Raw genomic sequence first — 26777 nt, 5'->3', positions numbered from 1 at the left:
GGTGGATACACAGCTGATAGTCCTACTGAATAGACTGTTAGAATTTGTATTATGGCAAGAAAAAAGCAGCAAAGTAAAGAAAAACGAGTGGCCATCATTACTTTTAGAAATGAAGGTCAGTCAGTGCGAAAAATTGGGAAAACTTTGAAAGTGTCCCCAAGTGCAGTTGCAAAAACCATCAAGCGCTACAAAAAAACTGGCTCACATGAGGACCGCCCCAGGAAAGGAAGACCAAGAGTCACCTCTGCTTCTGAGGATAAGTTTATCTGAGTCACCAGCCTCAGAAATTGCAGGTTAACAGCAGCTCAGATTAGAGACCAGGTCAATGCCACACAGAGTTCTAGCAGCAGACACATCTCTTCAACAACTGTTAAGAGGAGACTTTGTGCTGCAGGCCTTCATGGTAAAATAGCTGCTAGGAAACCACTGCTAAGGACAGGCAACAAGCAGAAGAGACTTGTTTGGGCTAAAGAACCCAAGGAATGGACATTAGACCAGTGGAAATCTGTGCTTTGGTCTCCTGAGTCCAAATTTGAGATCTTTGGTTCCAACCACCGTGTCTTTGTGCGACGCAGAAAAGGTGAACGGATGGACTCTACATGCCTGGTTCCCACCGTGAAGCATGGAGGAGGAGGTGCGATGGTGTGGGGGTGCTTTGCTGGTGACACTGTTGGGGATTTATTCAAAATTGAAGGCATACTGAACCAGCATGGCTACCACAGCATCTTGCAGCGGCATGCTATTCCATGCAGTTTGCGTTTAGTTGGACCATCATTTATTTTTCAACAGGACAATGACCCCAAACACACCTCCTAGCTGTGTAAGGGCTATTTGACCAAGAAGGAGAGTGATGGGGTGCTACGCCAGATGACCTGGCCTCCCCAGTCACCAGATCTGAACCCAATCGAGATGGTTTGGGGTGAGCTGGACCGCAGAGTGAAGGCAAAAGGGCCAACAAGTGCTAAGCATCTCTGGGAACTCCTCCAAGATTGTTGGAAGACCATTTCCGGTGACTACATCTTGAAGCTCATCAAGAGAATGCCAAGAGTGTGCAAAGCACTCATCAAAGCAAAAGGTGGCTACTTTGAAGAACCTAGAATATAAGACATATTTTCAGTTGTTTCACACTTTTTTGTTAAGTATATAATTCCACATGTGTTAATTCATAGTTTTGATGCCTTCAGTGTGAATGTACAATTTTCATAGTCAAGAAAATACAGAAAAATCTTTAAATGAGAAGGTGTGTCCAAACTTTTGGTCTGTACTGTATGTGAATGCAATGTAGTGTGAGTGTATACTCACCTACCACTGCTCTCCCCAGTTTCGAGCGTCTTTCTTCTCTGCTTCTCAGTGAAGTCAATGCAATTCCGACTAGCTGGAATGCTATGCATGAGCCGGAACTCTCTCTTACAATGAAAGCCTATGGAGCCTGGTTCTGAAACTCCATAGGCTTACATTGAGTACTCCTTTAAGCCCACCTTACACATTAGATGGCTGTTGTCTATATCGTTTGGCTGTTAATCGTTCGGCTGGCAGTCATCTCGGCCAAGTGTCATATTACACAGGAGCATTCATTCGACTGAGGCCTCCTGTGTTTTCTATGAGAGAGCTGACGCCAGACACCTATAGTGGTGGCTTATCTCTAAGAAAACAAAAAGATCAGCAGTTCCAAAGCAGCATGCCGGGACCTTTAAGAGGTTCAAGAGGTCAAATGATTAGAGGGTGAGTCTGTAGTACCTGGCCGTGGCACAATAGTTTTGATGGAGCTGCTATGTTCCGGCAGCATCCAAGAACTTCCGGCCACCGTCGACACCGGTATCAGGTGATTGGCAGGGGTGCCGGGTGTCACACCCCTAATGATCAGGTATTGATGGCCTATTCTAGAGATAGGCCATCAATAAAAAAGTAGTGGCCAAGCCCATTAACTCATCTGACAATCAATTATCTGGCGCTTAGACTTTAGATGGCTTTCAATAGCTGGATACCAGCTTCTGGGCCACATCCTGACTAATCGCAACCCATTCTTGACTAATCAGTGTTCATGAAAGTGCTCACCTTTTCTTCTCTGAACATTCTTTCAGATATCTCAAACTGTCTGTAGGCGGTTTCATCAGAGAAAATAACTTTACCCCAATCTTCTGCAGTCCAATCCATGTCAGTCCTGCATAATGTCAGTGTGTATGGATTGGACTGCAGAGGACTAGAAGAATGATTGTCCAGAGATGAAAAAGCGAGCACTACCTCTCATGCCTGCAGTCCTGTGTCATGCCAGCAGTATAACATCCTGAGACCATTCATGTATGGGGTTGCTCTTTATCCAAGGGAGTGGGTTCACTCACAACCTTACCTAAGAACACTGCCATGAATAAAGAATGGTATCTAAACATCCTCCAAGAGAAGGGTTGTCAACTGTACAGAAATTCCTGCACAAACCGTAAAAATAGGACACTTTCTTCCGCTGTCTGCAACAAAAATTTGATGTGTCTGTGAATTTTTTGAAAAGTGGAAAGACTTGTACAGATTTTCATTACTGTATTTATCATTCTTTTACAGTTTACAGTGAATGCAGCTAACATCTTCCTATAGGATTTATAGTCTGTAGACATATATCACTTATAATCTTAATGATTTATTATGGTCATCTAATGTGGCCGGAAAAAAGTTTGTCAGTCTATGATTTTTTGAGAAGCTGTCAAGAAAAAATAAAAAATAAAGTTGGCAACCCTGTTCAATGCCAGGGCAAATTGCAGACATGAAAAATAAGGGTCAACACTGTAGTATTAAGTCTTAATAGTCTACAATAGATTGCAGACACAATGTCTCATTTGCAGAGCCTCTGAGGTAACAAAACAGCAGAAACCCCTAAGTGACCCCATTTTGGAAGCTAAACCCATCAAGGAATTCATCTAGGTGTTAAGCATTTTGAACCCATAGGTGCTTCACAAAACTTTTTCAAATGTGGATGTGAAAACAAAAATTATGTTTTTTTCTCTAAAATGTTGTTTTAGCCCCAAATTTGTAATTTTCACAGTGTATAAAAGGTGAAAACAAACCCCATAATTTCTTACGCAATTTCTCCAGAACGTGATGATACCCCATATGTGGTCAAAAACTGCAGCTTGGGACATGGCAGGGCTCAGTAAGGCAAGAGTGCTATTTGATTTTTGGAGCCTAAATTTGTCTGGAATAGATTGTGAATGCCATGTCGCATTTGCAGTGCTCCTAAAATGCTAAAACAGCAGAAACCCCCCACAAGTGTTCTCATTTTGGAAACGAGACTCCTCAAGGAATTCATTAGGGGTGTACTGTTCATTTTTAACCTACAGATGATTCACAAAACTTTATAACATTTAGATGTGAAAACAATAAATTACTTTTTTTTTTTACTAAAATACTGTTTTAGCAATAAATGTATAATTTACACGAGGGGTAATAGGAGAAAGTGGACCCCATAATTTGTTATGCAATTTCTCCCAAACACAGTGATACCCCATTTGTGGTCAAAAACTGCTGTTTGGGCACGTGGAAATGCAAAGAGCGTTATTTAATTTTTGGAAGGCATATTTGGACACCGTGTGGCATTTGCAGAGCCCTTGAGGTAACAAAAAAAGGAGAAACACCCACAAGTGACCTTATTTGGCAAACTAAACCCCATAAGGAATTGATCTATGGGTGTCGTGAGCATTTTTAACGACAAATTACATCATAGGATTTTATAAGATTGGGTCGTGAATACAAAAAACGTAAGAGATTTTCGCTAAAGCCTCAAAGTTTTAAATCACACAAGGGATAATAGTAGAAAATGGAGAGGACAGTTTGTTATGCAATTTTTACTGAACATGGCAGTATCCCACATGTGGCAGTATCCCACTACTGTTTGAGTACACGGCAGGGATCGGATGGGAAGGAACGATACTTGGATTTTAGAACGCAGATTCCGCATGAATAGATTGTGGGCTCCATTAGCTGAGACTCTGAGGTATCAGAACAGCAGAAACCCCATATTGGAAACTTCACTGCTTAAAAAATTCATCTAAGGGTGTAGTGAGTATTTAGAACCCACAGGTACCTCACAGAATTTTATAACATTGGGACATGGAAATATGACATTTTAGTGGTAAAAAAATATTTTTTTTATTTTCTGCAAATTTGTCAGTTTCACAAGGGTTAATAGGTGAAATTGGACCCCACAATTTATTGCACAATTTCTCATGAATGCGGTGATGCCCTATATGTCATCGGAAACTACTGTTTGGCCACACGTTAGGGCTGAGAAGGAAGGAGCTCTATTTGGCTTTTGGTAGAATAGTTTATGGGTGACGTTTGCGGAGCCCAAAGGTGCCTGAAAAGTAGAAAAACCCCTTAATGTTTGTGTTAATGTTTGTGGGCCGAGTTGAAGATTTTTTTGGTACCATTTTTTGAGCACACAACATTTTTTGATTGCTTTTTATTGAGATGTTTGAAACAAAGAATGAACAAAAACCAACAATTCAGTTATTATTTTTATATTTTTTTTTGTGTGGTTCATTGGTATAGTAAAAGTGATTTGTTCTTTGGGTCAGTATGATTTTAGTGATAACAGATTTATATTTTTTTATGCTTTGCTATTTTTACAGACTAAAAAAAATATTTTATACAAATGAATTTGTTTTGGCATCACCATATTCTGAGAGCTGTAACTTTTTTTCCCCAAATGAGCCATATTAGTGCTTGTTTTTTGTGGGATGATTTGGTGTTTTTATTTATACAGGTTTTTTTTTAACATATAACTTTTTGATTGCTTTTTATTACATTTTTTGTGTGATGAAAAAGCTAAACTTTTGACGTGTTTTTTATTATTCTGTTGCCAAACACAAAAAAGAACATGCCAGTTTTATAGTTCAGGTCGTTCTGGACGTGGCGATACCAATTATGTGTATTATTTTTTGTTTATTTTAGTTTTAATACAAAGGCTATGTTTTTAGTGGCAAAATGGCTTTTAGTGATTTGTCTGTGCTTTTTTGTATGCTTTTTTTGACATATTTTATTTAACTTTTTTTTTTTTTTACTTTTTTATCTTCACTTGGGACATGAAGATTTTTTATTTTGATCACTGGTCTCATACACTGCAGTACTCACTGACAAAGACTGTTAGGGCCTGCTTATAGCAGGATGTAACAGGCCACTGTACCCTAGGGTCATCAGATGACCTCAGGGTACCATGGCAACCATTGGAACCCTCAATTACAATCAGGCCGATAGTGTCAAAGGGGGTCTTTTAACTCCCTTTTAACCATTTAGATGCTGCTATGGCAATTGTCAGCGGCATTTAAGGGGTTAATCGTCCCTGACTGGTTCCAAAACTGGTCGGGGCCGATGCCACAGGGTGTTATCAGCTGTCATATACAGCTATCATGCGCTGGATTTGTGCCTGCTGGGGGTCGCCATTCACTTAATCCTCAGCCCTGTGAAAAAGCGGCGCTGAAGATTAAGGCCCCTTTAGCAAATAGGTCTGCTTTATCTACTGCACTCTGTCAGGATTTTAAACTTGGCAACTGCCAGGACACGCAGTGGGACGAACTGCGAGAACCACAAGACAGACGCACTAAAACTGTCAGGTAGGCTGAGATGAATGTTCATTCTCAGTCAACTAAAAAGTGTTCATCTTCTCCTTTAGTCTGGTTGCTCTCAGCGTCCTGTCAGGATGACTGAAAAGAGGAATATGCGTTCCCGATGCCTGATCGGACACTACTCTGACCTATGTCTTGTGCTTCATGTAGCGTCCCACTACATTTCCTCTGAGATCTATGATGGCTTGTGATTGATGGTAGCGGCCATCTTGGAATCCTGACTGAGTGCACTAGATAAAACATACTTTCTTGCTATATAAAGGTATTTAGAAAAATGTTTAATATTTATATGTGTATTATTTATTCATTTTATTACATTTCTCACAGAACCTCTTTAAGTGCAAAGAAATCAGTGCACAAAAAGAATACATAAAATACATCAAAGTATATCTAATAAATACTTACCCAGATGCTTGTGCAGAAAATCTAGTGAATAAGCAATGTGGATCTTCAAGCAATGATGTGGATTTATTGTTCCTTGTGTGCCTGCAATCTTGTTTGCCAGGTAACCAGTCATGAAGGCAAAATCAGTTTGGCCTTGATGGACACAGCCCCTAATAAGACGGTAAACAGCTTAATCAGTTTTTTAGAAACAGACAATGATATTTGTCTGACCTTTAAATGACAGATATTTATTAAAGAGCAATTTCCATTGTAGGCTTTAGGTGATTCAGGGCTTGTCCACTTTCTCTTGTTACTGCAGCTTTCCTCACAAATGACCAGCACTTCTGTCCATACAATGGTGCTGGTGGAGGAGCATGTGACCAAACCTGTCCATTAGCCTCCTCCAATAGTAGAACACCTCACATGGGAAAGGTGCTTTTCTATTGGAGGAGGTTGATGGACAAATCTGGTGACATGTTCCTCCATCAGGAGCCATTTTATGGACAAAAGTACTATTAGGTACATAGTGATGTCAAGACAGATGAGCAGAAAGCACCAGGTTTGGAGGAAAATGTAGATAGAGAGAACAGGGAAGAGTTAGATTACCAAAGTTAGGTGATAGGCTTGTCTAAAGAGATGGGTTTTTAAAGCATGCTTAAAAATGTGAGGACTTGGTAATAATCGGATAATAAGGGGTAGCGCATTCCAGAAGACTGGTGCAGCACTAGAGAAGTCTTTGAGATGGAGTTGGGAGGTTCAGATTATGGAGGATGTTAGATGTCTTAGATCAATTGCAGAACAGAGAGCTAGGGTAGGGTGATAGACTTGATGAGGATGGAGATGTAGAGTGGTGCAAAACTGAGGAGAGCTTTGTGGGTAAGAAAGATATGTTTATATTATATTCTGAAGTGAATGGGTAACCAGTGCATTGACTGGCACAAGGTGAAGGCATCCATTGTAGCAGCTGGAAAGAAATACGACCCTGGCTGCCGCATTTAGGACAGATTGGAGAGGAGAGAGTTTAGTTAGAGGGAGATTGATCAGAAGAGAGTTGCAGTAGTCCAGACGAGAGTGAATAGTAACAGTTTTTGCAGTTTCAAAGCTGAGAAAACGTCAGACTTCGCTGATATTTTTATGGTGCAGATGACATGAGTGAGTGCGTGACTGAATATAGGGAATAAAGGAAAGTTCTGTGTCAAATATGATCCCAAGACAGCGAGTGTGCTGTTTGGGAGTTAAGGTTGAGCCACCCAAGGCAATTGCAATGTCGGGTATAGTTAGGTTAGTAGAGGGGGAAACATGAGAAGTTCAGTTTTGGAGAGATTCAGTTTCAGATAGAGGGAGGACATGATGTTGGAGACAGCAGACAGACAATCCCTAGTATTTTGTATTAGGGTAGGGGTGATGTCAGGGGAAGAGGTGTATAATTGGGTGATATCAGCATAGAGATGGTACTGAAAACCAAATCTGCTTATTACAGAATAATTATAAACAACAGACAAGCGAAAAGTTCAGTTAATAGCCACATGCATAACAGTTTAGTTAAAAAGGTTGTCCGGGCAAAATTAACACTTATCTGGCAGCTTGGTATATTTAAAAAAACAACAAAGGAATCGATATTCACCTATTGGCACTTACCTAGATCCAGCACAGGCTGTGAGTTAAGTGTCTTCAGCAGCGTGTCAACGCTAATGTCACTGATCATGCTGTGCTGAAGTCACCTGACTAGGTGGCCAATCCCAGGCTGCACCAGTCCTACTGCTGATGGAACAGTGATGTCTCCCTGCCAGTGTAAACGCAGATCATGGTGCGGCTTGCGCTGGATCCACGTAAGTGCTGATAGGTGAGAATTATTTTGTTGTATTTTATTATACAAAGTCACCTGTAAAATTTTAATTTTGCCCAAACATCTCCTTTAAAAAGGATGCTTACTAAAGGTCTTCAGCTGTAGAGAGCTGCACTGGCTCTTTGCTCTGTCTTATTGCGAGAGAGATGTTTTTTTCTTATGTATAAAATGGAACCACCTAAGGTAGCACTACATAGGTCAACATGGGCAGAAATTTTTATTTCACTTTGTGCTGTAATGTAATAAGTCTCTAATGTTACCCATTATAATAATACCATATATGTGCATTTTGTTTGACATCAGGTCAAAACCCATCCTATATTTAAAAACCTACTGGAACGTAGAGTGATAAACGCCATTTAATGGGAACCTGTCACTTGATCGATGCTCGAAACCATGGGCAGCATGGATCAAAGCCTGGCTGCATGATTGTAGCCAGGTATGTTCTTCTGTGAAACTCTTCAGCTTCCAGAGAAAACATAGTTTGAAGAATCAGCCAGGGACTATAAAGGAGAGACCTGACTAGTCTGACACCGTCCCTGGTCAGCTTCTCCCTGCTCCACTGCAGGTGATTTGACAGGCCTCTCCCTATGTTCATTGACAGAGAGATCTGTCAATCACCTACAGTCCCCTTGTGCTGTAATTCCAGCTCTGACCCAACAAAGCATGGACTTGACAAGGCTAAAGGTGACTTGTGGCATCTGACAACAAGTCTGATCATATCAGGCCAGCACCAGGAATAACTGATCGTCGTTGGGAGTGCCTGGTGTCACACACCCACTGATCTGATATTGATGACCTATGCTAAGGATGGGCCACCAATATACTGTAGAAGTACTGAAGTGGCTTGTTTTTCTAGCACATCCCCCAGACTCTTGATCGGATTGAGATCTTGGCATTTGGAGGTCAAATCAACTTGAATGGATTTATGGAGATGCTCTGACCAAGTTGACTAGTCAACTTTTGATCCTTGCCAAAGTTTCTCAGATCCTTATAATTGCCAATTTTTCCATGCTTCCAACACATCAATTTCAAGAGGACTGTCTTTTCCATTGCTACCTAATTTTTCCCACCCATTAACAAGATGCTAAAATTACTCAGCTCATTTGTCAGTGGTTTTATAGTTCATAAAGCTTTCATTAGTCTGGAATCCACCAAAAGTGGACCAACAAAGGACAACTGATGAACCAGTGCCTTGATTGTGGGCACGCAAGGCTCATTGATCTGTGTAGGAAGTTATGGCTAGCCTGTCTGATCTTATCACACAGAAAAGCAACTGAAGCCCAAATTGATGAAAAAGGTGTGAGGATCAACAGTGTATCACAGCTTGTTGCATATGATGCAGCAAAGTGCATAATATCAGGCAGGTGGTTCTAGTATTGTGGCTAATCGGTGTATATACACTCTGCTGTGTCTTACACATGCTACTTACAAACAGCATGCAATTGTTCAATTGCATAAAAAAGTAGGATCAAAGCTAAAACTAAGGAAGTTGTTAAGAGCCTCGGCACAAATGCTATTTTTACTAGGCTGTCAAAATATACTTCTAAATTATTTATAGAAATGTGCATTCTGTAGCTTCTGATAGAGAGAAAATAATCCACAGACTTGACGTGTTTGGGAATGTGCGGCGCAGATGTCTTCTTCTGAGGAATCACTGCTCTGTCTGGTACAACAACAACTCAGTGGGTTATGGAACCTGTCAAACATTGCTTATTATGTAAACCAGACAATAACAAGTTAGGTCCAGAAATATTTGGACAGTGACTGAACCTTCATGATTTTGGCTCTGCACGTCACTATTTTGGATTTAAAATGAAACAACTGAGATAAAATTGAAGTGCAGACTTTCAGGCTTAATTAAAGGGGATGAACAAAAATATCCTGTGAAACGTTTAGGAATTGCAACCATTTTTCTATAAAGCCTCCTCATTTCAAGGGCTCAAAAGTAATGGGACAAATTAACGTTACCATAAATACACTGTGTTCCAAATTATTATGCAAATAATATTTTCTCAGATTTTCCCAAATTACCTATATGAATTGCAGTCATTGTAATTTTCCAGTCAAATAACTATTAGAGTACAATTGAAAGGTTTTTGTACAAACTGCCTATGATAACAGTATATTTTTAAAAAAAATAAAATCTCAAACTGCACTCAAAATGCATGTTCCAAATTATTATGCACAGCAGAGTTTTCAACCTTTTTATTTTAATAAAGAACAAAAAAATGGTCATTTTTGAAATTATAAGCATTAGCAGGTTATTACAAACTGAAATCAAACAGTTTTCAACTCAAAACTTTATTCTAGGTGATGTTACATTTGCACATAGGACCGCTTGTTTGAAAGGAGCTTCTGAACTCTCTCGTCCATTGAATTTGTCAGGTTTTGGATGGTTTCTGCTTCAATTGTTTTGCATGAGGACAGAATACCCTCCCAGAGCTGTTGCTTAGATGTGAACTGCCTCCCGCCATCATAGACACTCCTTTTGATTATGCGCCATAGGTTCTCAATGGGGTTGAGGTCAGGGGAGCATGGGGGCCACACCATAAGTTTGTCCCCTTTTATGCCCATAGCAGCCAGAGATGCAGATGTGTTATGTGCAGCATGAGACGGTGCATTATCATGCATGAAAATGATCTTGCTGCGGAATGCACGGTTCTTCTTCTTGAACCATGGAAGGAAGTGCTGTTTGAGAAACTCAACATACATTATGGAGTGCCTCTTTACCCCTTCAGGGATCCTAAAGGGGCCGACAATCTCTCTCCCCATGATTCCAGCCCAAAACATTACTCCACCTCCTCCTTGTTGGCGCCGTAGCCATGTTTGCATAGGGTGTACATCACCAGCCATCCTCCACTCCATCCATCTGGACCATCGAGTGTTGCACGGCACTCATCGGTGAACAAAACAGTTTTGAAGTCAGTCTTCATGTATTGTTTGGCCCACTGGAGCCATTTCTGCTTGTGTGCAGTGGATAGAGGAGGACGACAGGATGGCTTACGCACAGCTGCAAACCTCTGAAGGACCCTGCATCTTGTTGTTCGGGGGACGTTGGAGGCACCAGCAGCTTCAAAAACTTGTCTGCTGCTATGACAAGGCTTTTTTGCTCTTTTAACTTGACGTAATTGCCTGTAGGAAAGAGTCCTCAATTTTCCCTTATCAGCACGCACACGTGTGTACTGTGAATCAGCTACATACTTCTTGATTGTGCGATGATCAGGATGAAGTGTCTTGGCAATGTTGATTGTAGTCATGCCTTGACCTAAACACTCCACAATTTGTTGCTTCTCAGCAGCCGACATATCCTTTTTCTTTCCCATTTTGGCAGAAAATGTAGGCTGCTTAATAATGTGGGACAGCCTTCTTAAGTAGTCTTGCCTTTCATTGGACACACCTGCCAAACTAATTAGCACAGGTGTCTGCAATTGCTTACAGTGATATAAAGAGCCCTGACACACATCACCATCAATGAGTTTAACTGACAAACAAACAAATTCTTCCCTTATCACTCCTAAACACTTTTTGCATAATAATTTGGAACACAGTGTAGTTTATTTTTAATACTTTGTAGAGAATCCTTTACAGGCAGTGACTACCTGAAGTCCGGAAGCCATGGATGTCACCAAACACTGGGTTTCCACCTTTGTGATGCTTTGCCAGGCCTTTACTGCAGCTGACTTCAGTTGTTGCTTGTTTGTGGGTATGCCTGCCTTAAAGGGGTTTTACCACGAACAAAAGTACATTTTAATCAATAGATCTTTAAATAATAATAAGTTCCACAATTGGATGTGTTTAAATAAAATGTTCCTGTGCTGAGATAATCTTATAAATGTGCCCCTGCTGTGTACTGTGTAATGGCTGTGTCTCACCGTGTATGGAATATGGTCTGATCATCTCTCAGCTCCTGGGCAGGGGAAGAAGCAAAAGAGTATACAGACAGAACAGCATGGGATTGCAGCTGATTCTTTCTATGAAGTAAAACATTGTTTTTGTGAGGTAAAACATTTCCCTGCTTCTTTTTAAACAATCAGCTGTGATCCCCTACTGTAATGTCTGTATACTCTTCTTTTGCTTCCTCCCCAGCCAAGGAGATGTGGTATGATCAGACCATGTTCTTGTACTGTCAGACACAGCCATTACACAGTACACAGCAGGACACATTTATAAGATTATCTCAGCACAGGAACATTTTACTTAAACACAACCAATTGTGGAACTTATTATTACTCTAAGATATGCTGATTAAAATCAACTTTTGTTTGTGGGAAAACCCCTTTAAGTTTTGTCTTAAACATTCGAAATGCATGCTTGATGGGGTTAAGATCTGGTGATTGACTTGGCCATTGCATAATATTCAAATTTTTTGCCATAAAAAACTCCTGGGTTGCTTTCGCAGTATGTTTTGGGTCATTGTCCACCTGTACTTTGAAGTGCTGACCAATTTATTTATTTTACTCACTTATATAGCGCCATTAATTCCACAGCACTTCACAGACATTATCATCACTGTTCCCATTAGGGATCACAATCACAAACTCCCTATCAGTATGTCTTTGGAGTGTGGGAGGAAACCAAAGAACCGGGAGGAAACCCACGCAAACACAGGGAGAACATACAGACTCCTTACAGATGTTAAAATAGAAAAATAGTCGGCACTCCGTAGCTGTTTGTATTCTTTTCAGCGGTGAACGTGGAACGGTAACATACCAGAGAAGGAAAAGGTCCCGGCACTCACATGTAGCGAATCAGTCATTTATTCACATCAGCAACAAAACGTTTCAGCTCTACCAGAGCTTTTGTCAATTGACAAAGTGACCCAGTGCCATTGGAAGCCATGCAGCATCAAATTCATTATCATCAAATGGAAAGAACATGCCAAGAAAAGGACTGCCCATAAAAACTTTAAGCACGAGCAAGGAGGATATTATTAAGAGAGGCAGAACAGAGACCAAAAGTAACCCTGAAGGAGGTGCAGAGTTCCTAAGCAGAGACCATACGACCATAATAAGCCGTACACTCCATAATGGTGGCCTTTATGGAAAAGTGGGCAGAAAAAAGCCTTTACTTACACACAAAAATTGTAAGGCTTATTTTGAGTTTGCTAAAAGACATGTGGAAGACTCCCCAAATGTATGGAGGAAGGTATTGTGGTCAGATGAAACTAAAATTGAACTTTTTGGCCACCAAGGTAGACACTATGTCTGGGGCTAAACCAACACAGCTCATCACCTAAAGAACACCATCCCCACAGTGAAACATGGTGGTGGCAGCATCATGCTGTGGGGATGTTTTTCAGAAGCAGGGAAAATTGTCCAAGTCGAGGGGAAGATGGATGGTGTCAAGTACAGGGATATTATAGAGGAAATCCTGTTTCAGTCTGTCAGTGATTTGAGACTGGAACGGGGGTTCACCTTCCAACAAGACAACAACCCTAAGCATACTGCTAAAGCAACACTCGAGTGGTTTAACTGGAAACATATAAATGTTTTGGAGTGGCCTAGTCAAAGCCCAGACCTTAATCCAATTGAGAATCTGTGGTCAGACTTAAAGACTGCTATTCACCAAAGGAAACCAACCATCTAACTTGAAGGAGCTGGAGCAGTTTTGCCAGTGGCAAGATGTGGAGAGCTCATAGAGACTTATCCAAAGTGACTGGAAGCTGTAATTGCTGCAAAAGGAGGTTCTACAAAGTACTGACTTTAGGGGGGTGGATACATATACACATGTCAATTTTTAGTCATTTGATCCCATAAATTTAACTTATGTGTATATTTTCTCACTTTCACACGCAAATCGGATTATAAAAATATTTAAACACATGTTTTAATGTAACAAAACAGGTAAAAAAACAAGGGGGTGAATACTTTCGCAAGCCACTGTAAATATAGTTTGATACAGCTCCCCAATGAGAGTTTTGCAGTTGTATAATTAACTCAAAACTATAAAGCATTACTGGAAAATTTGAATATTTGCAGCAGATTTTTCTGCACCAAAAACCAGAATGTTGGTTGGAATGTGGATTTTTGACACTTTTTTTTTTTTACTTGCGCTCTGATGCGTATTTACTTGTATCCCCCCCCCTTTTCTGAATAAGAGAAAAACACCGCAAAAACGCTGAAAAAATTAACATGCTGGAGATTTTAAAAAACACTTCGATAGTTCAAATCCCAGAGGAAAAATAAGCAGTATGTGCATAAGATTCACTAATCTCATTCACTTGGCTAGTTCTGTAAAATGCAGAGTTTTTTAACCTTGAAAAACGCATGGAAAAAATGCAGAGTGTGAACCAAGTCCCACAGTACTAAATCTTACTTACTTTACAGTCAGGTATTTCAGATCAGCTCCAAGTGAATTCATTCTCTTTATTTTCTCTATACTTTCTCTCGTCTGAAAAGTTTCTGTATTGATTAACAATATTGGTTTCTGTATGCCTGGATAGCAAGTATCCTCAAGAGGAAACATCCAGGGATCCAAAACTACTGCACACCTAAAAGACAGGAAAAATGTAGTTGTAATGTCATGTGAAGAATTAAAGGCACTACAGCAAGGTTCCCCAACCTGTGGTTTGGGAGCTACATGTGGCTTGTGGGCCCATGATGTGTGGCTCGCGGCTGTCTGACAGCTTTGTGCATTAGCACCAGGTCTAGCAAAGAGATATGAAGAGCATATCTCCAGTTGTGTCCTGTCACTCAGTGAGCTCAGCCCAGTTCAGGGGCCCGCTCGCTGCAGCGAGTCATTTTCCTCAGCTTCTCAACGTGTGCGGTGGCTTCAAGCCGCCGCTCACGCTCATGCAGAAATGTCGCACAGATGGATTACGGTGTGGGGCACTGGATTATTTAAGCTTCAGACAGGTGAGGGATATTGTGTCTTTTTTATTTTTGGTTTGTTTACAGGGGACAATGGCCTCAGGGAATTAGGTGTAAAGGTGAGTATAATGTGTTTTAGCTTTATACTTCATTTTACACTTGTTGGAGATAGTGGGGGCTTAATACAATTCTTAACATTGTCCCTTGCAGGGGACAATGATGAGAGATGCCTCCAGCACCTGGTGCTGGGAAACAGCGCGAATTGTACAGCTGATTCCCAGGCGCCAGTACCTGTGATACTGATGCGGCACACGGTTGCCGCACGTATGCCAAATATCTCCGGTACTGATTTTTCTAGTACCGGAAATATCAGGACATGTGGAAGAGGCCTTGTAAGATTTTAGATTACAGCCAGAAACTAAAAATATATACACAGTACAGGCCAAAAGTTTGGACACACCTTCTCATTTAAAGATTTGTCTGTATTTTCCTGACTTTGAAAATTGTACATTCACACTGAAGGCATCAAAACTATGAATTAATACATGTGGAATTATATACTTAACAAAAAAGTGTGAAACAACTGAAAATATGTCTTATTGAATTTTCCATAATGTTTACAAAAGTGGTCATATATTTTAGGATTGTAATATACTGAAAGTACTCACCGGAAAATATCGTTCTTCACCAAACTAAGCAGGGCAGTGGCTCCCCCAAATGAGTGACCCATAACAGCTACTCTATTGAAGTCCATTCTATCCTAAAAAAATATATATATATACATATGTATATACGGTATATAGATATATGTATAATAAAAATGGAGTTTATACAAAATATCTACTACAAGTAAAACAGTGATGGGAAAATGTTATTGTTATACAGAATTATCATCTCAGAGTATGCAGGGATGGGAACATTTTGTTGTGTACTAATAAATAGTCAGGTCTTGGGGTATTTTAAAGGGTTATCCTATTAACTCCTTAGTGACACTGGTTGGATTCATGTGTATGGAGTAGGCTCAGGAGCTGCACCATCCTTTCATAGGAGATTGTTATTTTAACTATATAGAGCTATACTGATCTAGTGCAGTATATAGTGCAAGTGATCACAGGTTCAAGTCCCATAAGGGGACTTAAAAAGAAGTCTAACGAAATTAACAAAACATTAATTAAAAGAAACTTAAATGTGAATCACTCCTTTATCCACATTTACAAAAAAAAAAGAATGTGAAAAAACAAACATATCTCACATTATCGCATTCATAAAAAAGAAAAAATAAGACTCAAAATGCTAAAATTGCTATTTTTCTGTCACTCCCCCCCCCAAAGAAGGCAATAATAAGTGATCAAAATGTCCTACTTACCCCAAAATAGTACAAAAAACCCCAACAGCTCACTACTTGAAAACAAGCCCTACCAACTAAAAGTAATAGTTAGTAATAGTTACCTGTTCAGAAAATGGCGACACAAACCATTTTCTTTCCAAAGTTTACATTTTTTTTTAATCAATAAAAAAACTATACAAATTTGGTATCGTTGTAATCATACTGACCTGTTAAATCTAGTTACCAGCATATTTTTAGCACATAGTGAACACTATAAAAATGAAAGCTAACAAACAATGGCAGAATTGTGATTTTTTTTTTTACCATTTCCCCCAGCTTGGATTTTTTCCCCTATTTTTCATCACATTATATGGTAAAGTGAATGGTATCAAGCAAAACTAAATGTGTTTTTAGTGCTTTTCCGCAGTGTAAACGCACTAAAAACATGCATTTTTCAAGTGTGGATTTTCTGTATCTAAGGCTATGTTCCCACAATGAGCTTTTGGTGAGTTTTTGAAGTTACAGATTTTCAGCAACCATTAAGTAAAATAGGTTATTTATGTGGCACCCCAGGGGTCTGGTTTCCACAGTAACGGCAATGTTATGTCTGAGAGCAGGTGGGAGGTCTCTTGGTCAGGGATCCTGTGCATGCCACACCTCCTGCCCAGTCCTGGGAGGGGAAGAACTTCCCCTATATAAACCTGGGGCTGAGGCAGGGTTAGGGAGTTCAGAGGGAGAGTTCAGCCAGGAGGGCTGACAGGGAGCTGTGGCTCCGGCTGGGCCCAGCTCCTGGGCCATGCCAGAAGTAGAGACAGAGAAGAGAAGCAGCTATGGGAAGAAACAACACGAGCTCTGTGGGAGCAGTGTTACAAGGAGTCAGGGGCTGGCAGCTGCAGAGCTCGCCCTGACTGAGAAGATTTCTTACCGGACCCGGAGTCCGAGGCTGTGGGGACTAACTCCTACCCAGCAGCAGAATCCGTCAGGCAGGGGATTCCAGGTCCTCTGGCCAAGAAACCCGAAGGCACGGTCACACGCATGGGACCAGCACCGCCGTCGTGGAGCGGAAGCTACCAGAAGGCCCCGAGTCACCGGCCATACGGGTGAGCACCACACGGTACACTCAGGGACGTGGGCTACTTATACCCGCCTCTAGCAAGGTAGCCAGAAGAGTACAGTTAGTTTGGGAGGCCTACAACTCCGCCTGGCCAGGGGAGATCCCATCTGCTCAAGGACTGACCAGGCCCCAATCGCTAGCCAGTACTCCGGGAGGGTCTATCTTTGTCACCAGTAAAGACCCTGAACTACACCGTACCGTCTCCGAGTGGTTCCTGCTACCCCCATCATCCACGTCGGCTGCCCTGAGGCCATACCCCTCCCGTTGGGGGTTATACCATCCCCGCTGCACCATCCTTCCACCGGCCTCAGCGGTCTGCCCTGCAGCGGCAGCTCCAAAGCTGCATTCAACGGGTGGCGTAGTCATCCAACATCTACTGCTAATACAGCGCCACTTAGTCTGACTCCCTGGGCACGGACCGGGTCACCGCCACGAGACTACAACCCTCAACAGATCCGGCTCCGGGTAAGCTCCCGCGTGCGCAACGCTGCGCGACACAGGCCCAGGGGTGCGTCATTTACATTTTTTAAAAATACACAGCGTAAAAAACTCACCAAAAGCTCATTGTGGAAACGTAGCCTCATTCATTTTTATGGGGAAAATCTGCACATTAAACTCAGTGTACCCACAAAAGAAATCAACAAGTTGCGGGTTTCAAGTCAGTTTAAGCTGCGTAAAAAAGCACACTGGGCAGGAGATTTCTATAAGTCCCATCCATTTTGTTGGAACTGTAAGACGTTGCATTTTTTGCAAAGCAAAAATACGCAGCATAAAAAACTCACCAAAATCTCATCATGGAGTTGTATTAGTACCTATAGATTGGAGCTTTATCAATGCTGAGCATTATGTAAAGGTTTTGGATCAATATATGCATCTAGACGTGTATTTCAGGGAAGGCCTTGCACCTTACAGTAACACAATCATAAACCACATACTACATCCATCACAACACACCCATCTTCACAGAAGAAGAGTTCGAGTGATGACCTGGCAACCAGCAATCCAGACCCTTCACCAATGGAAAACATTTGGCAAATTATGAAAGGATTTATCCAATAAAGAAGATCCAGAACTGTTGAGCAACTAGAATCCTTCATCAGACAAGAATGGGACAACATTCCTGTAACATACCTGGCGGCGTCCTTGCATAGTGGTCCATCTCCCACTGTGCAAGAGCGCGCACTTGATCTCCTGTCCAGAATGTCTCTCTGGCTTCCCTCCATGCTGTCTGTTTGTGTCTGTTTCTGCTGCTTAAGGGCGGCGCCCGATCACTTCCTGCTTTTTGTACCTGCTGTGGGTCACACCTCTTGTGCGTCCTCAGCCTATTGCTGTCTGTCACCTGGTATATAGCTCAGCTGCGCCCATCTATCCCTGCCTGAGCATAGTGTTTCTTTCAGTGTGTGCTTGCACTCTGAAGGTGCCAGGTCCCGTTCTGTGTTCTCTTGTCTGCCTTTCCTGGAGGCTGTATTTCCAGGCCTGTCTGAACACGCTCCTTGCCTGTTCCTCCTGCCTTCTAGGGGCCGATTACCTAGACCTGTTCCTGTATCTTGTCTGACCTGTCTGAACACGCTCCTAGCCTGTTCCTCTCGCCTTCTAGGGGCTGATTTCCTAGACCCGCTCCTGTATCTTGTCTGTCCTGTCTGAACACGCTCCTTGCCTGTTCGTCCTGCCTCTCTGGGGGCCGTATTCCCAGACCCGCTCCTGTATCCCTCTGCAGTGTCGGTCTCCTCCGTACACTCAGTTCCAGTCTGAACTCTCTCCTATCCTTTACCTGTTTTGCCTCTATGTCCGTTCCCTTCCTTTTTCTGCAGAGTCTGAACTCGTACCTAACTCCTGCTTGTTGTCTCTGTACTCCCGTTTGTGAGTTTGTGGTCCACTCGCTACTTCACTGCAAGTACCCTGTGGGTGTCTGGCTCTGCCTTTCCCTTCCTGTCTGTTCCGTGTGAACAGAGCCCTGTCCCCCCTACTCAGCCTAGCCTGCTCTGACTCCTTTGCTCACCGCTCCGGCGGTTCTAGCCTGCTCTGACTCCTTGCTCACTGCTCCGGCAGTCCTGTCCTGCCCTGCTTCTGCCCGCTGCTCCGGCAGTCCTGTCCTGCCCTGCTTCTGCCCGCTGCTCCGGCAGTCCTGTCCTGTCCTGCCCTGCTTCTGCCCGCTGCTCCTGCAGCCCTGTCCTACTCTGTTCTTGCCCACCGCTTCGGGCGTTCCCTCTCTGCTGTGGTTGTCTACCGCATCTGCGGTTCTGTGACCCAGTCTGTACTGGGTCTTAACCTTTCTGTGCTCCAGCCCGTCCTTTCGGCCAGTACCTCCCTGCCTGCATACTCGCCTGTATCCACCCATCTGCATACCTGCCGTGTTTGCTTATATCCACCAGTCTGTGCCAGCCTAACCTGCCTGTTCCTGAGTCCCAGTGTGTACTGGGTCCTATCCCGCCTGTGTTCCTACCTGCTAGTGCCTCCCTGTCTGCACTCTAGCTGTGCTTGCCTGTACCCCTCTACCTGTATTGTTCCTGAGTCCCAGTGTGTACTGGGTCCTATCCCGCCTGTGTTCCTACCTGCTAGTGCCTCCCTGTCTGCGCTTGCCTTTACCCGCCTGCCTGCATACCAGTCGTGCCTGCCTATACCCTCCAGTCTGTGCGCCAGCCTAACCAGCCTGATCCAGTAATCCCTGTGTGGGTCAACCCCCGTGTCCGGAGTTTGACCTGGAGTAGCACCTGGTCCCTCTGCCCGGTTTCTCCCTGGTGCACTGGCGTCGTATGCCGTCGTGCCATCTTGGTCGGATCGGCCAGATACTTAGTCACGCCCCTCCAGGCACTCTCCGGTTCATGGTCCAGTGGAATCACTACAATCACACGCACACGCCGCTCAGCCCGGGCGTGTGCATAACAGCATGCTCAGGCCATGGTTCCCGTTGAGCCCCACGGCCTTCGCTCTCTGAGAAGTTTTCCAGCGAATACATGCATTAAAATAAATAAATAAATATTTTTTTTTTTCCTTTAGCTGAGTTCCAGGCGAATTTCGCACCCGTCCAGATGGATCTATCTGCTCTCGTTCCCGCGGATCCGCTACGTTATTATGGGGATCCTAGACAAAGTCGTGCATTTGTGGAGCAATGCATGCTACACTTCAAGTTCTACCCTCTATGTTTTCCCACCGATCGGGTTAAGGTGGCATTCATTATGTCTTACCTGGCGGGTGATGCCTTGGAATGGATCAACCCCCTATATGAAACACAGGATCCGATCCTCCTGGACCTAATGGCCTTCCTGGTGGCCTTTCTAATGGTCTTCGATGATCCTAACCCGGAGGCTCCTGCTGAAGCTTCACTTCCCAATATCCCGGAGCAGCCCCAATGGGTAATGTGTGTGGGTAGCGCAATAGTCCTCCAGCCCAATGAGACTACTGCCCACCCAGAATCCTCACAGGGTGACTACGCTTTCCGGAATACTTCTCCCAACCTCAAAAGGCAGTCCAGACGTGCTAGACGTAGAGGCAAGCCGTCACGCCAGGGTCTGTCCTCCCTGAGACCTCCTGACCCCAACCTTGAAGTCCCTACTGAAGCTTCATCTCCCTGTATCCCGGAGAAGCCCCAACGGGTAATGTGCGTGGGTAGTGCACCAGTTCTCCTGCCCGAAGAGACTTCTGCCCATCCAGACTCCACACAGGAGAACTTCCTGCACCCGGCATCAGATGCTTCACCCACTTTAACCGGTGTGCATCTCCAAGGATGCTCCAAAGCTGTGGTTACCTCAGAGTCTGTGCACCTCTACTACCTGGCGGAGGACCCCCTGTTGCCTCCTGAATCCTCCGGGATACCACTCGATGACAAATGGAGAGAGAATTCTCTACACCCGGTACTCGATACTTTGTCCGCTTCGTCCTGTGAGCCTGACAATGGGTACCCCAAAGTGGTAGTTACCCCCGAGTCTCTACACCCCTCCGACCAGGCGGAGGACCTCCAGTTGTCTCCTGAACCCTTCGGGGTGCTACCTGGTAGCGAAAGGACAGAGACTCTCCTATACTCTGTACCTGATACCTCGCTCGCTTCGTCCAGTGAGTCCAACCTAGTGTACTCCGAAGCAGAGGTTACTCCCGAGTCTCTACACCCCTCCGACCAGGCGGAGGACCTCCAGTTGTCTCCTGAACCCTTCGGGGTGCTACCTGGTAGCGAAAGGACAGAGACTCTCCTATACTCTGTACCTGATACCTCGCTCGCTTCGTCCAGTGAGTCCAACCTAGTGTACTCTGAAGCAGTGGTTACTCCCGAGTCTCTACTCTCCTCTGACCAGGCGGAGGACCTCCAGTTGTCTCCAGAACCCTTCGGGGTGCCACCTGGTGGTAAATGGACAGAGACTTTCCTATATCCTGGATCTGATACCTCGCTTGCTTCGTCCAGTGAGTCCGACCTAGTGTACTCTGAAGCAGAGGTTACCCGTGAGTCTCTACACCCCTCTGACCAGGCGGAGGACCGCCAGTTGTCTCCAGAACCCTTTGGGGTGCCACCTGGTGGAGAATGGACAGAGACTTTCCTATACTCGGTACCCGATACCTCGCCTGCTTCGTCCAGTGAGTCCGACCTAGTGTACTCTGAAGCAGATGTTTTCTCTGAGCCTCTGCACTCTTCTGACCCGGCGGAGGACCTCCAGTTGTTTCCTGAATCCTCCGGGGTACCACCAGAAAACAAAGAGACAGTGACTTTTCCTCATTATGTACCTGATAACCCGTCTATTTCTTCCTGTGAGCTTGACAAGATGTACCTCGAAGCAGAGATTACCCCCAAGTCTCTGTCCCCCTCCAACCCGGTGGAGGACTTCCAGTTGTCTCCTATACCCTCTGGGGTGCCACCTGAAAATATGTGGAGAGAGACTTCCTTGTGTGCTGTTCCTGGTACTCCACCCGTTTCGTCTGTTGCTAAGGGTGGCTGGATGGGAGGTAGCATCCTAGCTACCCAGAGGAGACCAGTTTTTCCGGTGGACAGTGGAAGTGATCTCTTCGAAGTGAAGAATTGGCCCTCGAATTCCCTGCGGAAGATTCTGGCAGGCCTGAAGAAGAGGGGGCGTAAGGGGGGGGGTACTGTAACATACCTGGCGGCGTCCTTGCATAGTGGTCCATCTCCCACTGTGCAAGAGCGCGCACTTGATCTCCTGTCCAGAATGTCTCTCTGGCTTCCCTCCATGCTGTCTGTTTGTGTCTGTTTCTGCTGCTTAAGGGCGGCGCCCGATCACTTCCTGCTTTTTGTACCTGCTGTGGGTCACACCTCTTGTGCGTCCTCAGCCTATTGCTGTCTGTCACCTGGTATATAGCTCAGCTGCGCCCATCTATCCCTGCCTGAGCATAGTGTTTCTTTCAGTGTGTGCTTGCACTCTGAAGGTGCCAGGTCCCGTTCTGTGTTCTCTTGTCTGCCTTTCCTGGAGGCTGTATTTCCAGGCCTGTCTGAACATGCTCCTTGCCTGTTCCTCCTGCCTTCTAGGGGCCGATTACCTAGACCTGTTCCTGTATCTTGTCTGACCTGTCTGAACACGCTCCTAGCCTGTTCCTCTCGCCTTCTAGGGGCTGATTTCCTAGACCCGCTCCTGTATCTTGTCTGTCCTGTCTGAACACGCTCCTTGCCTGTTCGTCCTGCCTCTCTGGGGGCCGTATTCCCAGACCCGCTCCTGTATCTCTCTGCAGTGTCGGTCTCCTCCGTACACTCAGTTCCAGTCTGAACTCTCTCCTATCCTTTACCTGTTTTGCCTCTATGTCCATTCCCTTCCTTTTTCTGCAGAGTCTGAACTCGTACCTAACTCCTGCTTGTTGTCTCTGTACTCCCGTTTGTGAGTTTGTGGTCCACTCGCTACTTCACTGCAAGTACCCTGTGGGTGTCTGGCTCTGCCTTTCCCTTCCTGTCTGTTCCGTGTGAACAGAGCCCTGTCCCCCCTACTCAGCCTAGCCTGCTCTGACTCCTTTGCTTACCGCTCCGGCGGTTCTAGCCTGCTCTGACTCCTTGCTCACTGCTCCGGCAGTCCTGTCCTGCCCTGCTTCTGCCTGCTGCTCCGGCAGTCCTGTCCTGCCCTGCTTCTGCCCGCTGCTCCGGCAGTCCTGTCCTGCCCTGCTTCTGCCCGCTGCTCCGGCAGTCCTGTCCTGCCCTGCTTCTGCCCGCTGCTCCGGCAGTCCTGTCCTGCCCTGCTTCTGCCCGCTGCTCCGGCAGTCCTGTCCTGCCCTGCTTCTGCCCGCTGCTCCGGCAGTCCTGTCCTGTCCTGCCCTGCTTCTGCCCGCTGCTCCTGCAGCCCTGTCCTGCTCTGTTCTTGCCCACCGCTTCGGGCGTTCCCTCTCTGCTGTGGTTGTCTACCGCATCTGCGGTTCTGTGACCCAGTCTGTACTGGGTCTTAACCTTTCTGTGCTCCAGCCCGTCCTTTCGGCCAGTACCTCCCTGCCTGCATACTCGCCTGTATCCACCCATCTGCATACCTGCCGTGTTTGCTTATATCCACCAGTCTGTGCCAGCCTAACCTGCCTGTTCCTGAGTCCCAGTGTGTACTGGGTCCTATCCCGCCTGTGTTCCTACCTGCTAGTGCCTCCCTGTCTGCACTCTAGCTGTGCTTGCCTGTACCCCTCTACCTGTATTGTTCCTGAGTCCCAGTGTGTACTGGGTCCTATCCCGCCTGTGTTCCTACCTGCTAGTGCCTCCCTGTCTGCACTCTAGCTGCGCTTGCCTTTACCCGCCTGCCTGCATACCAGTCGTGCCTGCCTATACCCTCCAGTCTGTGCGCCAGCCTAACCAGCCTGATCCAGTAATCCCTGTGTGGGTCAACCCCCGTGTCCGGAGTTTGACCTGGAGTAGCACCTGGTCCCTCTGCCCGGTTTCTCCCTGGTGCACTGGCGTCATATGCCGTCGTGCCATCTTGGTCGGATCGGCCAGATACTTAGTCACGCCCCTCCAGGCACTCTCCGGTTCATGGTCCAGTGGAATCACTACAATCACACGCACACGCCGCTCAGCCCGGGCGTGTGCATAACAATTCCTCTCCCAAAACTCCAGTCTCCTCGCTTACCAGATGTTTACACTGATGCAAAAAGAAGAGGGAATGCTACACAATGGTAGACACAGCCCTGTCCCAACTTTTTTGAGTTGTGTTGCTGCCGTCAGTTTATAAATTACTTCATTTGTTCAAATTAAATAGAAAATTTCTTTCACCTTCTGATCTGTGTCCTATGTTCTGTTGTGAACAAAATATGGCTATAAGAGATTCAACAAACAGCCTTTAGTGCAGGCAAAACAAAGTAAAGAGTCCTTTAGGCAAAGTCTCTGGTTAGCCAGTCCTGTGGGCACACAGGCTAGATAGCATCCAGTTCACTGGCTCAGTCGGGAGACTACAACACACAGGAGACCTTCTGCCTCCAAACACAGACCATGTGCCAAACAACGGCCTCCATTTTAACTGGTTAACCACACCTAGAGATGAAGTATGTGGGCAACAAGACCCACCCATCTCTCAAGTTGCCCATAAAACCTGGACCCGGATGCACTAAACAATCCTTTTAGTGCTTAGGTTTACTAGCGCAGGGTTCCCCAACTCCAGCCCTCAAGGCCCACCACAGATCATGTTCTCAGTATTTCCTTAGTATTGCACAGGTGATATTTACATCACCTGAACAGGCAATAATTCCATCACCTGTGCAATACTAAGGAAATCCTGAAAACATGACCTGTTGGTGGGCCTGCACTAGAGCAACACTGCACTAGAGCAACACTCCAGGATTACATCACCTCTGTGATACATAGCTCATGGACACATAGTCGATGGGAGCTATCTCACAATATATATATATTTATATATATCTATATATATATCTATATATATATATATATATATATACTGTATATATAAAAATACTCACACTCACACAAATAAACAAAATATATTTCTATATCCATATGAGTGATAAATGTTTCTCTAAAAACAAATTCACAAAAGTATTCAATTATGTTAGTAATTCTGATAAGATAGTATTTCTGACTGCAAAGATATCATATAAGCTGGCGTATTGTATTTTCTCTGATTAAAATATGGTCTAAAATAGCCTGATGTATTTAAAATTTAATAGGAAAATTAAAATGGAATATTGTAAATGGCCTGACATTATTTTGTAGACCATAACATAAATGTAGAAGAATGAACCTTTCTATGCGCTTTTTAGTATGTAGCATTTATTAAGCTTTTTTCTGTGTTATTCATATGGAAAAAATGCAGCGTTTTACAGTAATAAAAAAATGAATCTAAAATCTCAATCACATGGTGTGTTTTTTTTATAATTTGCATTATTTGACCCGTGGTATATAAAAATGCAGCAAAACAATTGTTTCAATACTTTTACTGAACTTTTTCCTCACTGCGATCAGAATGGCTTAGCACCAAAAAGAAGCATAAAAAAATCTGTCAAAACTGCATCAAGAATACACGTAATTTCCACTGTGGTTTTCTGGGTATAGCCTGTATTTTTTATGCAGAAAAAGCATCAAAAAAGCTACAAGTGAACAAACCCTAAACTTTAGAGTTTGCCCTTTTCTTCCTCTAGGTATTTTGTTTATCAGCCATAAAATGTTAAAATAATGTATACATTGTTAAAAAAGTTTTTATTACTTTTGTGAGTAAATATGTTATTACACTAACCCTAACATTATCTCTAAAGATAGTTAGGGTTAGAAAAAGAGTGTTACAAATGTAAAATGTAATAAAATCTATGTGATTTCTCTGTTTAGTCTTTACACATTTTTGTATTTGGGACAACTTTCCCAGTAGGTCTCTCTTTTTACCTCTCACAAAATTACAAGTCAGAGGAAAGAAAAGGCGGAGAGCTACGGAAGAGTCTGGCTTCTTCTTGTGCTGTGCTGGCAGTGAAAGTCTTATCACAGCGATGGCAGCAGTGATAACCCTATCACAGTTTTCCTCCATGCCCCGGGTATAAGTTAGCAGCCAGGGCATGGAGATTTCAGTGCTGCTTACCATGCAATTTTATTCGAAAGCCTTTACTGATCACTGTAAAAAGTCATACCAGCGGTCATTAATAGGAGCCTTTCACCTGATTGATGCTGCCTAAACCGCATGCAGCATGAATCAGGGCCTGGCAGCACGATTCCAGCAGGTATTGGCATTTCAGAGAAAATCTATTTAGAAGATCTGACCGGGTACCATAGTTGAAGACGAGACAAGTCCAGCTCCACCCTTGGCCATCTTTGCTGGTAGAAGCCGGGTAGGTGCAGCGATGGACTAGTCTAGTCTCCGGCTATGATACCCGGCAAGATCTGTAAAATATATATTATCTCAGCAACACCAGAGCATTTCAGAAAAAAATATACCTGGCTGCAGTCGTGAAGCCAGACTCTACTTTATTGCCCATGATTTTCGCTTTGTCTGTATTTCTTATATTATATTTTTACTTCTTTCACAGACCCTACATATTTGAACCGGATATATCCTTTTTGTCACCGTAATTAATAATTTCCATATTGCACCGGATTACTTATTATATTGCAGATGTTATATGACATGTACTTTGTATAACATACATTTCCCCTGTCTTCCTTTCACATTGCGATATGTATACATTTCTATAATTCTATATATCCATTCCCCCTCCCCCTTTCTCTTTCCCCTTCTCCCTACAGGTACCGTCATTGTCTCCCCTGCCTTCCCCTCTTGTTATTTTT

General features: G+C 44.0%; 1 protein-coding gene across 1 annotated transcript in view; it reads right to left on the bottom strand.

The window, feature by feature from the left end:
• The window catches only part of PAFAH2 (platelet activating factor acetylhydrolase 2), a 57600-nt gene that overhangs the window by 14792 nt on the left and 16031 nt on the right, over window positions 1-26777 (bottom strand). Inside the window, exons 7-9 of the mRNA XM_073666666.1 lie at window positions 15320-15411; window positions 14162-14332; window positions 6015-6163 (exon numbers count right to left, since the gene is read on the bottom strand). Of these exons, the coding sequence (XP_073522767.1) occupies window positions 6015-6163; window positions 14162-14332; window positions 15320-15411 (412 nt within the window). The remainder of the gene's footprint in view (window positions 1-6014; window positions 6164-14161; window positions 14333-15319; window positions 15412-26777) is intronic.

The sequence above is a fragment of the Phyllobates terribilis genome, unplaced genomic scaffold, assembly GCF_046119375.1.
Source record: "Phyllobates terribilis strain yellow unplaced genomic scaffold, ASM4611937v1 Scaffold_2__4_contigs__length_985480577, whole genome shotgun sequence".
NCBI classification, from domain to species: domain Eukaryota; kingdom Metazoa; phylum Chordata; class Amphibia; order Anura; family Dendrobatidae; genus Phyllobates; species Phyllobates terribilis.
This window is presented reverse-complemented; position numbering and strand designations above follow the sequence as displayed.